The 14,368-nt window shown below is 35.6% G+C and overlaps 1 protein-coding gene across 2 annotated transcripts; it reads left to right on the top strand.

The window, feature by feature from the left end:
* The first annotated feature begins 1,975 nt into the window (after positions 1–1,975).
* On the top strand, positions 1,976–8,548 carry LOC113316832 (protein EFR3 homolog A-like). Of its 2 annotated transcripts, none has more exons than XM_026564979.1 (20): positions 1,976–2,110; positions 2,543–2,724; positions 2,984–3,058; positions 3,325–3,440; positions 3,580–3,694; positions 3,827–3,955; positions 4,126–4,173; positions 4,286–4,449; positions 4,580–4,764; positions 4,865–5,157; positions 5,400–5,549; positions 5,666–5,950; positions 6,078–6,227; positions 6,419–6,494; positions 6,587–6,720; positions 6,948–7,151; positions 7,274–7,414; positions 7,523–7,648; positions 7,865–8,071; positions 8,179–8,548. In XM_026564979.1, the coding sequence occupies exons 2-20, from the start codon at positions 2,590–2,592 to the stop codon at positions 8,326–8,328; spliced, it is 2,883 nt and encodes a 960-aa protein (XP_026420764.1). In that variant the 5' UTR covers positions 1,976–2,110; positions 2,543–2,589; the 3' UTR covers positions 8,329–8,548. The 2 variants fall into 2 exon arrangements, with proteins under 2 accessions (XP_026420764.1, XP_026420766.1); XM_026564981.1 differs by having other exon boundaries at positions 6,593–6,720.
* Positions 8,549–14,368: the final 5,820 nt, after the last annotated feature.

Below are 14,368 nucleotides of genomic sequence, written 5' to 3' on the forward strand. Positions count from 1 at the left end.
GGAGTAAAATACCGCACCTATCAGATATGCGAAGTAATAACCATCAAGACTGAGCGAAGGCGACCGCATACAACATATCCGAAATGACGCATCAGATGACGTCAACGTAATCACGAGCAAGGTGTGAAGAGCTGTGCGATGTTAGGAGTACGTGCGAGAAGAGTCAATGTAAGCGTGCGTTAATGACGCACGCCAGATCCGAAAATAAGGGCTTTATTAGCTGTCATCCACTATGTAAACTCCTATATAAGGAGCCGAATGGACTTGTATTGGGGAGATCTTTTTGAGAGCTTAGACAAGATTTTAGGAGAGAGAAAGATTATTTGGCTTTAATATTTGTTTTTTAGCACATGACATTTCTTTGTAGGAAAAAGGCCATTCATTTTCTTCTGCCTCTCACCGGAAAGCAGTATAAAAAGATAAAACGTAAAAGTATCAAAACCGGAGGCAAGCAAGGCAATTTCCTGGCCGACTCTTATTAATAGCAGACTCCTATCATTGTCTACGATGTTAGGTGTCTTTTCTGACGGATTTTGCTATTTGCAACAAGGAAGTCCGGGCTCCACAAGGGGTTCACAAGATTAAAAGATTCCAAGATATAAAACAAACAATTAGCACTCCTTGATCCACTGGATTCGTAATCTCCGTAAAATTTGGTAAACCTCTATGTTGTCGTATTTTTTAGGCTAGTTTCTATAGAGTATCACTGTCCCTTAAGACTTAACTTCCACTATATAAAATTTTGACTGCGCGTTTTGGGATTTTATCTTTAAAATGGGACTACATTTGAAACATGTGCCAATATATAATTGAAAATTCAAGCAAAATGTGGAATCACATCTTGAATCAAAGGATTTAAGGATGTGACAACGCTTTTTTCCTCCACTTTTCGTGTGAATCATGTTAGTTTGGTCTGACTCGCGTTCAGGCATTTAATTCAGTCCGAGTCTGATGTAATTTTTTTTCTTTTATGTATGACTCGAGGTTTGACTCGATTTAACATCTGACTCAAAGCTATCATTTTGTACCCGGCTCGTTAAGTATATATATATATATATGTGATTGGAGTAAATTCTTTCGGAAAATGTACAAAACAGTCCTAGTATTAGGACCCGATTCACAAAAGCATCCTACTGTTACAAAGTATTAACAAAATGATCATACTTTCATTAAAAAGAGAGTTAAGTGGTGCCTCACCGTTAAATATGTTAATGAAATTACCCATGTGTCCATATTTATCCTTCCATACATAATTTTAACTTATATTTCATTATGATTTTTTGACGGTGGTGCTATTTGTAGGTGGTGGTGGTGTCGCTTACATATCGTTACGCCGCATTCAGGATCGTAAAATCGCATTCAGGTTTATTACACCACATTCAGGATCATTACACCGCATTCACCCAAAGGGTTTACCACTTCCCCTTTGGGGTTTAGTAGAGATTCTTAAGTTTCCACCACCACCACCACCGCCTCATCACCACCACTTCAACCAATTAGTTAACTAGAAAGGGTATTTTCGAAAAAGATAACACCGTTTTATTCAAAAATATTAAATCGGATGGAAAAAGATCATTTTGTAAATGAATTATAAAAAGTATGACCATTCTGTAATTGACCCTTCTTTTCTATGAATCAGATTCGGATGAGTCAAATCCATACGACTCAGTTGAATCAGAAAAAACAAACAAACTACGAGCTAATAGAAGGTGATAATAACGCCAATGTACCGAAAAACATGCTCATTGACATGCTTAGTGCAAAATGGTGAGCTTCAATCATACAAACCCCCACCAACGGTAACAAACCAAAAGGTAAAAAAACAAAAGCGATAATTTTGTCAGGTATGTAAATTGTCAACGTCACAAATCATGGCCATGACTGACTAGCCAGTAATATGGAAAAGTATGTGCTGTATTTAGGTGAGTAAATGCCGTTTCTCAATTAAAAATTATTAAAACGTTTCTTTTTTTTTCTTTCTTTTCCTTCCAAATATCAATCTTTCGGGATTGAATGTACCACAATCCAAATAAAGGAAGGAATTCTTCTTCACATTATTATTTGACTGTCAGTCTTCCCTAATCATTTTCAGAATTTTTTGGAAGATTTGGTGAGTGTTTTTGCTTACCTCTTGGAGCTTGTTTTAATTCTATACCCTTTTTTGGTTCTTTCTCTAGTTTATATGTGATTTTCAGAATTTTTGTTGTTCGATTTTGGGAATTCTGATAAGAATTTCACTGGAAAGTTTAATAACTCAATCATCTAAGACATGGGGGTTGCTTGATTTTGAGAAATTTATCTTCATTTTTGTGAATTTAATATCAAAAAGGAAGAAACTTTAATGTCTTTGAAACTTTCTTCAGTTGTTTTTTGACTTTCTTTTGAGAATTTTCTTTCAATTTTGTCAATTTGATCTGGTTTGGGTAGTCTTTAATTTGATGAAAGGTGGAGTTTTTATTGATTTTGATGGACTGGGTTATTATTGTGGCCTTGGTCTGCTGAATTTTGAAATTTTGATTGGTGTAAATAATTTGTGTTTCAGAAGTGAATTTGTGGAGAAGAAGGTGAAAGGGTTGTGGTGGTGTAAAGATGGGAGTAATGTCGAGACGGGTAGTGCCCGTCTGCGGCAACATCTGTTACTTGTGTCCTGCTATGAGAGCAAGATCAAGACAACCTGTTAAACGTTACAAGAAAATTCTATCCAATATCTTCCCAAAGAATCAGGTAAAATTGTTGGTTCTCAGTTTCAAACAGCAATAATTTTAGTTCAGGACCTTGAAATGTAGTACAACTTTGTTGATGAATTTGATGTTACTTAGGTTTCTAGAGCCGAAAAATGTTGACTTGAAGAGAGATAGATAAATGGGTTCATTGGGTTGACACAGTCTTCAATATTGTGTTGTTACTGAATTGGTTAAGATCAGTTAGGAATTTACTTGTAAGGATTTCGGTTGCTTACTGTTTTCATTTTGTAATTTGGTAGGACGCGGAGTTGAATGATAGGAAAATTGGCAAGCTATGTGAATATGCTTCGAAGAACCCTTTGCGAATCCCCGAGGTATTGCTTACTCTCACTTCTCAGTAACCGCATCATTTATGGTCTACACTTTGTATATTGTTTGAAATATAGCACTTGGAATGTGGTGTTAGACTTGTGTTTCTACCAAAAAAAACCTCATTTATATGGACAGTACTCTCCTAAGATGTCACAGGGTTCAAAATAAATGTTCTGCATAATTAAAAACGTCGTTCCAACGCATCTTTTAGCTTCTTTGCTCATGACTAACTATTGTATGGTGTGTTTATCTCATTTCATTTCTGCAGATTACGGAGTACTTAGAGCAGAGATGTTATAAAGATTTGAGGATTGAGCATTTTGGTTCTGCAAAGGTTATATTATGCATTTATAGGAAATTGTTATCATCATGCAAGGATCATATGTGAGTCTAATAAATCCGGTAACTCATTTATTTGGACAAATTTGGTAAATGGTGCGCTTGCATCTTTTAGTTTCTATTTTATACAGAAACTACAACTCCTTTGTTTATGATACTTATGAAACCCTTCCAATTTTTGCAGGCCGTTATTTGCCAGCAGTTTATTGTCTATTGTACGGATTCTTCTGGAGCAAACTCGACAGGATGAGATGCGCATTTTAGGGTGCCACACACTTGTTGATTTTATAAATTGCCAGGTACTTTACCACTTTCTACTTCTCTGTGGATTGTAATATTTGATTACAAGTGGGTTAGCCAGTCTCGAAGATGAAAGAATGATGAAGTAAAATTCTACTCTAAAACTAACTCAAAAATTTGGTGTTAATTAGATAGATAGCACACACATGTTCAATTTAGAAGGCCTCATTCCTAAACTTTGTGAACTGGCTGAAGAACCTGGGGAGGATGAAAGAGCTCTTCGTTTACGCTCAGCTGGATTGCAGGCACTTGCTTTCATGGTAAACTATTTTTTTTAGTGCCTCAGTTTCTATCTTCTATTTTCTGCTTTCCAATTTAATCCCCTTGTAGAATTCAAATGGCTTCCATTTGTTCCATGGAACTGTGCTTTTTAGGTGTATTTCGTGGGACATTTTTTTCTCATTTTCTAACATAATATGCTTGTTTCTAGGTGTGGTTCATGGGTGAATATTCCCATCTCTCAATGGACTTTGACAATGTGAGTTATCCTTCTCTCAAGTATCTCTTCTTATGTTCTGTTTAATTTCACATCGATATCTCATCACAATCTTCGATTTCATAAAACATTTTTTGTTTTCATTTGTAAACAGATAATTGCAGTAACATTAGAGAACTATACTGATCTCGAAATGAATCCTGAGAATAGCACGCAGCAGCCTCAAAATTCTGAGCCTCATGGCCAATTGGTCGTGCACAAGGCTGGTGGGGCATTACCAGACTCTGTAAATACCAAGCGTGCGTTGGATCCTGCAATGTGAGACCCCCTTACCGATGTAATGTTTTTTATGTACTTTTGCGCTTCATGTCTAGCTATATTAACTTTGCTGCTCATGCTGCAAAAGCTCTTCGTTTCATTTTCTCACTTTTTATTGCGATGTTACCAGGAGCCCCACATACTGGTCTAAGGTTTGTCTACACAATATGGCTGGATTTGCTAAGGAAGCAACTACAGTACGGCGAGTTTTAGAGCCTCTTTTTCGTACTTTTGATTCTGGGAACCACTGGTCTTCCAAGAGTGGGATTGCTTCTGCTGTTTTATCAGATTTGCAATTGCATATGGAGAAGTCAGGTGACAATTGAAGTTCCATAATCTATCTTATCCTATTCACAAGTTTTCTAAAGACTTATAATGTGTAGCCTTAAACTAATACCAGCTTCTTTACATGCAGGGCAAAACACCCATATTTTATTATCTATGCTAGTCAAGCACTTGGATCACAATTCTGTCTCTAAACAACCCTGTATGCAGATTGACATTGTTAACCTTACAACTTTCCTTGCTCAACATGCAAAGGTTCACGCCTCGATTGCAATCCTTAATGCAATAAATGACTTGATCAGACATTTACGTAAATGCATGCAATTATCAATGACGCCGTCCCCAGACAAGGATGATACAGATAAGTGGAACATGGATCTTCGTTCTGCGATAGAAGAGTGCCTTGCACAACTCTCAAATAAGGTATTTAACTATTTCTACTTGTATCTTTTGTTCTCACATCCTGCTTGTGTCCAGGTGTCTGTCGTAAATTTCCATCTTTCAACAGAAAAAAATACCAAAGTCTAATATGTTGTCCTCATATTGTTAGTGAGGCCATTTTCGATGACTAAGGCCAGATATATTATTAAATTTGTGCAATTCTAATGTTTAATTGTCAACGAGTGTCTACTTATTGATCATGAGAATTGATTGTTAATAACCAGGTTGGGGATGTGAGTTCAATTCTCGATATGATGGCATTGATGTTAGAGAAAGTTCCTACTACACCTGAGATGGCCAGAGCAACTATGTCAGCTCTTTACTGCATGGTGCAAATAATATCTACCATCCCTAATTTATCTTATCGCAAACAGGCAAGTTTCATCTCATACCCACATTCGGATCCTTGTTTAGTTAAACTCTTAGATGATTCCATTGCTGGTATAGAAACAAAGTTTTGGAGATCATAATACTGTGTGTTCCTTTTCAGGCTTTCCCTGAAGCTCTGTTTCAGCAGCTGATGTTATGCATGGGCCATCCAGATCCTGAAACACGAGTTGGTGCCCACCGTGTGTTCTCTGCTGTGCTCATGCCTTCACTTAAGTTTCCTTGGTCGGATCCTTGTGGAAAATCTTCACTACCTCTACCAGGTCTTTCTTCTTCAGATGGTCTCTCTGAGAAGGAGACCAATGGTAGCATTGCTGAACATGGACAAATTAGGGATAAACCAGATGTCTATGGAGCTATAAGAGATAACAGAAGCCAAAATTTGGAGGTGGGTTTGAAGTTGATGGATGCAGCTCATAATTGATTAGGGATTCGTTTTATAAATAACTAGGCTTCACTAACATAATCTGTATTCAACCATCTTACTGTGTATTTGCTTTCTCTGCATTTTTCAGGGTTTGAGTTCCCTTCGATTGAGTAGTCACCAAGTGGATTTTGTGCTTTCGCTGATCTGGGTTCAGGCAGCATCGACAGATAACACTCCTACAAATTTTGAGGCGATGTCTCACACTTTTAACCTTGTTCTTTTGTTTTCCAAGCCCAAGGTGAGACTCCGGCCACATTTATTACCAAAATGTTCATTTCATGTTTGATGAACAAAATGAGATTTCTACTTTCTCATAACTCATTGTTCCTTCATAAGTACGTGTTCATTTGGATTCAAGAAATTGTCCTGTATGTTCTTTGATAAGCTGCTTAATGACTTCCCTGGAACTGTTTTTGGCGATCATGACAGACTTCCAGTCATACGGCTCTAATTCAGTGTTTCCAGCTGGCATTCTCACTTCGAAGCATCTCTCTCGAACCAGAAGGTGAGTTTAATAGATTCACTTTCCGTCTTTTCTTTCTCTCAGCAGTTCAGGAACTAATAAAGCGGTTACTTTCAAATATGATCCTTTACAAGATATAGGAGGTTTGGAGGCATCTCGTAGGAGGTCTATCTTTACCTTGGGGTCATCCATGCTTATATTTTCGGCCAAGGCTGCGAATCTTCCAGAACTACTTCCCTGTGTTAAAGAAACTCTCACAGATATAACGGTTGATATTATACCTTGTTGTTGTGAATTCTTATTCCTTTGCATTACTTTAAGTCTAAAGAAAATGCTAAAACAATATTTGTTCATTCTTTCAATATTGGTAACTGGTGTAACACAAAAAGCTGTGAAACATATTTCCTACAACTGATGGCAAACATAAGCAGTCAGTCCTGTTTTATCACGTAGACAGTTCAAACCTTGATATTAATTTAAAAAATTCCATGGCAGGTTGATCCTTTCCTTGTGCTGATAGAAGATACTAGGTTGCACGCTGTTTACGTGACATCAGATAGTGGGAAACCAGCATACGGATCACAGGAAGATGAAATTGAAGCTTTAAAGTCTCTTGCTGCAATTGAAGCGGGTGCTGGTGATATAGAAATGAAAGGAATTGTTATATCCCACTTCACGAAGTACGGAAAATTATCGGAGGTAATTTAACTTGCTGTGACTTTACTTTACGTTATTTATATACGCTAATCACTCCAATGACGACACCTCGAAGTACGGGAAATTATAACCCGTGGATGAATCACAACTTGCTGCGCTTGCAGGATGAAATATCAGGAATCAAGGAGCAGATTCTTCAGAGGTTTTCACCTGACGATGCATATCCTTTGGGAGCTTCTTTGTTCATGGAGACACCCCGAGCATGTTCTCCGCTTGCAAAAATGGTTTATCAGGCTTTTGATGAGGTTAAAACTCGACTTGTTACTCAGTTGCTTTTCTTTTTCTCTATCATTCTATGGGATAATGCGACAAGATTATGCTAATTGGCTAATATCTCTCTCTTTCTCTCCCAGGTCATTCCGGACGCCTTGACAGATGAAGAAGCCTTCCCTGAAGGAGATGAAGATCAATCAGAGCGCAGGTCATCCCTCTCAATCAACACGCTCGCCATTATAAGTGTTAACCAATTATTGGACTCGGTATGCTTGCTACCTCTATGTTTAGTTTGTCCTTGACATCACGAATAATGAGTATGAGCTACTGCCAGCTTTATTCAACAAGGCCTATATACTGCATCTGATTAACCTTGTTTAATAGAGAATTACGTAGACGGAGAACAGGACATGCATTCATTTGAGAATACATGAATTATGCTTTTGTGACATATACTCATTACTGTATCGCCCAACTTACAGGTTCTGGAAACTGCAAGGCAAGTTTCGAACCATCCTGTTTCCACTACCCCCGTACCTTATGACGAAATGAAAAATCAATGTGAGGCCCTTGTGACTGGAAAGTATCAGAAGATGTCAGTGCTTAGAAGTTTTAAGAATGGAAAGGAAGTTGTTGGTATTGGCTTTTCCTCACGAAATGAAGATAAAGTTTCAGCTTTCTTAGACATGGTATGACATTTCTTGATCGCAGTTGTCAGAATCAAAACGATGCTTTACAGTATTATTAAATGTACAATTCTTTGGTTTCTCAGTGCTCTTCTTTTCTCGCTTTTCAGATATCAGATCCTGTAGGGGGTTATTCAAAATCGAAAGACAATAAGGTTCAGAGTCAAAATCAACTCTTCTATTCAAGTGAGTACATACAGTCCTTTAGATTACCGCCTTCAAGCCCTTATGACAAATTCTTAAAAGCCGCCGGATGTTAATGAGACCACCTGAATGAGTATTTATTGATCTTTGTGTTCCATTCTTTAATTATTGAGCCTTGCTTATTGTAACATAGTTTTCGTGCCCGGGATCAATTCGGTTGTGATATATTCAACTGGTATATGTGAAATCCAGAAAATGGAGATATAGAGAAAAAAACCGTGATGTATAAAAAAAAAGTACAAGCAATGCTAGTGTGATTCTTTTGCATAGACAGTCCATATATGTGTAGCCTTTTCATTTTCTCGGCACCAGGTGATCAGAGGTCTCCAGAGAGATGTCTTTAAATCTCTCTTGCAACGCAGAGGACGGCCGTAGTTGGTTTGATGCAATTAAAATTGAGGGAATCAAACACAACTCTTTTTTGCTTTCAAATCTTCAATAGGTTTTGGCGGGCTGTGCTAGCAGTGGGCCCGGCCCTGCCTAGGGGGCCAGCTCATCTTTGGTCGTAACGGTTATAATAAATCTTTTCAAATGAAGTTTGAAAGGTTTTGGTCTCTGAAGAGTGCCTTGTACCCAAAGATTATGTTGAAATCCATAACTTAATGTATGACCTAAAATTTATTCGCTAAACTATAATGTACATTGTTGTCAAAGATGCACGTTGTGGATCAAATTGTCAAATTGTTTCATGTGATGTGAAATTTACCAAATTGTTTCATTTGATACAAAATTTACTTAAAATTTGACTCAGAAACTACTAAAATTCACTCAAAGACTCGGAAACTACTAAAGTTCACTTAAAGAATAAAAATGGGCATGTGGCAGACAGCTAGAGTTTTTCTTGTTGCCCAAACCCAAAACTATCCGGATATTCCATTTTTTTATATCAGACAGCGGAATTGAACCCCTAATTGAATCCCTATCTTATAACTTGGGAGTTCAACCCCTAGCCAACTGGGCTAATTCCCGTTGGTTAAAAGAATTTAAGTGAATAATCCAACTTTATTATAACATGAAGTTGAAATTTAACCCAAAATCTGTTTTGAGATGATAACCTCAAGTCTAGCACGTAATTTCAAAATTTAATGTGTGATCCAAGATCTTCCTTGTTAGTCTTAAAAATTTAACACCATATGGCTTAAAATTTGCTACATCACTAAATTTTTATCCCGTGACTCATAATTTATCACATCTATCTTCATTTGAACTTTGTATTTTCTACCTGTCCCAAAGTTTGCCTCATGATAAGAAGTCTGCTTTGAAATTTAAATATGCTATTATGACCTAATATATGTTAGTGATTTAGAATGTGCTTCTTCAGATATAATCTGCTATTGTGCCACAAAATTTCTATATGACATGATGTATGCTTAATGACCTATATTGTAGCTAGGTGACCCCGAATCTACCTCGCAGCCTGAAATTTAATTGTTGATTTGGAAAAATTTCTTGTAATTCAAAATATATGTTGTAGCCCAAAACATGATATGTGAAGCTTGCCTGGTGAGTAGTAACCTATTATATTGTTCGGGTTACAGCTTAGATTTTGGGTTATAATTTGCAAACACAAATAGATTTAATATCTAAAATTTTCGGTATTAGTCCAGTGCATATTAGAATGATTTCTAGAAAGACTACGACCTCCATTGCAAATTTATACCACCCAACTTGTAGAGCCAGTGAGTCCTATAGACTCCAGTTTATGCTTCAAAGAAGGTTAAGAGTTTCCAAAACCCAAAGAAATAAATTTGAAAATCGAAAAACAAAAAACAAAAAACAAAAAATGAGGCCAAAACCTAAATGTTTAAATAAAAAATTTGTTAGAGCGAATGCTCAATTGAACCTACATACCTTGTATGCCAAGTTTGCTATCATATTTGAAGTGCCAAAACTATTTCTTGATTTAGCCTACTAAAGTCATCTTCAGTTTTAATTTAGCATAAACTATTTCTTGATTTGAGAATAGAGTCTTAGAATTTTCCAAGTTATTCAACACGAATGAAGAGTTAAAGATCACACGAAGATATCTATTTAAAGAATCTTCATCGAGGTAAGTAACTAAGATTGGTATATCCTTTGAATCGATCATAGCAAATGTCGAGGATTTTAGTAGATGATAATATTTCTAATGATGTTTCGGCTTCCAAGCAGTTTCTTATCTAGAACTCGAAACCATGATTGAGAGAAAAACACAAGTACTAATGAAAATCTCAAGGCTTGCAAATCCATTCTTGATTTTGTAATATTTTGTTTTTGTAGTTTGCTACTGATGATTTTCAATCATTTAAGTTAGCAAAATCATGAATTAAGTTAATTAATTTTTGAATCAATAACCTTGTACTAAAAATATAAGTCAAACAAAGTCTTTGACTTTATTCACCTAACATGGTGAATTCGCAAGCCTACTATAGAAAAATTCTCTAAGAATTTTTGTCTTTTGAGTTCCCAAACCTTAAAAGATGAGTTCTCGGGTTTTGTGCTCATGAGACTTTTGAATATTTGAGTTCGCCAACCTAACAAGAATGTTGTTTTCTTGTAGCCTTTTTTCGCTTGAGTTCATGAACCTACCTATTTGAGTTCTCGAACCTATAAAGGAAAAATTTTCTCGTTTGTTCACGGATTTAACACTTTGTTAAATAGTCATGAACTAAAGCTTAATAAGCCGGTCGATAAATCTATTATCGTTGGGATCATTCCTTCTTCTTCTTTGGATTTCAAGACGAACTTTCAACACACTTACGGATGCTTTGGTAGAAAGTCTAGTCTTTTCTTGAAAGTTTGAAGTTATCTTTGGATGTAATTATTTTCATAAAATTCACTTTGGCTAGCAGTTGTCTACAACTTCAAACCATGAAAAGAACCTCTTTGGAAATCTAGTTGTTTCGATAGAAACAAATCTTTGTATCTTAAGATAAAAATTGAGAATTAGCTTGGTTTGCAAGAAACTCATTGCCTACACCCTAAGCAACACCGCCTTTATTGATCACTGTAAATTGGAGACATCAACAACAGAAAACTGAATCCATGCACTCCTTCATGAAGGGATGTACCAATTTTTGCTTTATCATTTTAAATACATTTTTTTAGATGGGCTAGGGTTTTTTCACAAAAACAAATATGGAGTACTGCGTATTGACTTAATAAGTCAGCAAAAACTCTCTTTCAACTCCATTGTAGTAGGGAAAGATTTTAAGAACATACCAAATTTAATCCCAAAAATATTAGCTTCAAATCCTTTACCGTTTAGGTTTTATAAGAAAAATGACGTTCAAACTGCGTGTGAGAATAAAGGTGAGAGTGGATCCTTTCTCCATAAATAATAAATAGATTAATGATTTTGATATTCTCATTTTCTTTTTTGTATTAAATTTTAACAAAAGAAATTTCATACTTGACTATTATCTAAATTTCCAAACGAATTTCAAACCATATAGTAATAACGGTTTTATACAAAAAATTGTTCGCCAAAAACGTTTATAGTTACCAAATTATTTTTGACCTTTTAATTGCCAAAGTTTATCCAAAAATGTATATAAGGTTTTGACTTTTCTTACAAAAGAACTTCGTGCACTGTTATTCAATAAAAAAACTGTGTGGATGTCCAATTGATTGAGCTTAACAGTATACATACATCTTCTTATATAAATACCCTTACAAATGAAAAACATGTCATTTACCAAAAAAGTCAAAACTAAATTTTTGTTAAAGTGTGGATATTTCTTGTAGGTTAAGAACATCTTGGGATAAAGTTAATAGTGCATTCACCTTACCACCAACTAGAGATATGGTTTGTTTTGGTTTATTACCGGCAATATGCCTACTAATATTGTTAATGATGAGGATATATTTCTTTCTTGATTAATACTTCTCGGTGTTGTGTTACAAATATATAATTAGTATCACCACTGACTAACTGTGCAAAAGACAATAAATAGAAATAAGAACGAGAAAGAATCATTTTTTATTTTTTATTGTGATGATGTACATTTGGTTGCTATTGTAAAATATAAATTTTTTGAGGTTAATATGCTTGTGTGAGGACTATATTGGTTTCTGGAAGTAGAAAAAAAATAATCTTGTTACGATCTAAAACTACTTTTTTCATAGGTTGTTTCTTCCGATATATAGTAAAAGAGATGGACTAATACTCTTTCCGAAAAAAAATATAGACGGTTTTGGTAGGGAATCCCGAGGCATGTATACAACTTTCAAAAGCAAGTTTAAAAATCTTCCTAAAAGGGTAATTGTGATTGGTTCCCATACGAATAAAGAAGGCAGAAATAAGCCTGAGATAATAAAGGAACTCACTCGTCTTTTTCCAAATGAACTAGCAACGCATCGACCATAGGTTTAGAGTCTGGATTGTGTAGTTCATACAAGATATGCATTATCTTATTAGTTATATATATATTCATAACCTTCGAAATAACACATGTGTTCAAAGTTGAGTTGTGGAAGGATGCAACTCTACTTTTACATTTGAAACAATAATTAACAGATGATGTTGAAACTCTAACAACAAAGTCAAACATTGTTGGCATACACTTAATTTACTTTTAATAGTTATAAATTCATGTCTCGGAATATTCATAAATCTATTAAACCATTAGTGACACTGAAACTCTTACAACAGTCTCTGGTAGTGTTAGCATACATATATTATTATGAGATGCTTATAACATAAAATCCTCCATTTTCACGTTTTTATAAGTGGAAAGGATTGGAATATGAATAACCTCGAAACACTATGCATAAAAGAGCAAGATCATTCATTTAATATGATAACCTCAATCTAAAAATGTTCTCTCTCCAACTACATTCTCCAAACCTTAGTGTTCTTCATCCCTAATTAGTGTTTAGATCCCCTAGAACCATTAGTTATCCTAGAATTTTTAACCCAGTTATGTCTCCTGAGCTACGATTCATCACCATTGATCGGAAGTACTTTAGAATTTCATGTAGTGATACCATTCCCAATTCAACCATTAATCTCACAGAGTTCCATTCAAATGGAAAGTTGATTGGAACGATCTCCTTTAGGTTAGCAGTAGATTTACAAAAACTGTTTTATGAAGCAGCAAAGAATGGTGATTTAGGCAAGAAGGTATGGAAACATGAAGACAACCTACAATGGTTTTCAGCAACTAAACTTCACAATGAACATGGTTACTATCTTCATATTATAGTTTCCAGGCCAAACCCAAAAGCATACCCAATCTCTTACTATGTTCCTTCTGGTACCAGATTTGAAGGATGGTTTGCAATGGCTTGTGCAATGGGAAGATATCATACACTTCTCTGCTTCATTATCTAAACCAAAACCAAATCTTCAAAACCTTCCCAATCTACTAAATCAACCAGGAAAATTTACTAAAACCAATAAATCCTATGCTCAATCCCTATTCTCTCAGAACAAGCAAGTCATTACCCAAGCTCATCATCCCATAAACCAGTCACCTTTTGTTTGTAACAAATTTGCTGCCCCTTGTGTTATCAACACAAAGAACTCCAAAGATGGCCAGTTTCTTCATATTAATCATGATCCAACTGATATTGGGGAATGGAAGAATGCATTTATCATATCCTCCTCAAAAAAAGTCAGGTCATGGTTGAACCTAGGGAGAATTCTGTGTACAGAGTTACACATTCACAAGGCCTTTGAATTATTTCCTATTAATTCCACACAAGCAATTTTTCATGTTGATGCAGAGTTCTCCTGGGAAAATTATGAGTTCCAATTCTCTACACAAAATATTACATATTCTGTGTTTCGATGGCATCATCAAATATGGGGCTCAAAACCAGTACATCATTATGAGTTCAATATCGAAATTTTGGGTGTTCCATACCAATTTTGGTCATTAAAACTCATGCATGATATTGGCAGAATTTGTGGTGAGTTACTTCTGATTGATCCGGCAACTCTAAAGCTCACAAACTTACGGGCTATACGTATGAAAATCAGGAATCTCAATGGATTGAACTCTATACCAAGAGTTATCAATATTTTTTCTGATAAACAAATGTTTACAGCTTATATCAATGTTACAGGCGTATCATCTTCATCGGCTAGCTGTAGCTTCCTCATCACACCCC

Source organism: Papaver somniferum, chromosome 1 (genome assembly GCF_003573695.1).
Source record: "Papaver somniferum cultivar HN1 chromosome 1, ASM357369v1, whole genome shotgun sequence".
In the NCBI taxonomy this organism is placed as follows: Eukaryota; Viridiplantae; Streptophyta; class Magnoliopsida; order Ranunculales; family Papaveraceae; genus Papaver; species Papaver somniferum.

Bases quoted from the DNA above. Each gene is read 5' to 3' on its own strand.
- LOC113316832 (XM_026564979.1), top strand. From the start codon at position 2,590: ATGGGAGTAATGTCGAGACGGGTAGTGCCCGTCTGCGGCAACATCTGT. The intron at 3,059-3,324 runs GTATTGCTTACT...TCATTTCTGCAG, and splicing joins ACCCTTTGCGAATCCCCGAG to ATTACGGAGTACTTAGAGCA. The intron at 6,721-6,947 runs GTTGATATTATA...ATTCCATGGCAG, and splicing joins AAACTCTCACAGATATAACG to GTTGATCCTTTCCTTGTGCT.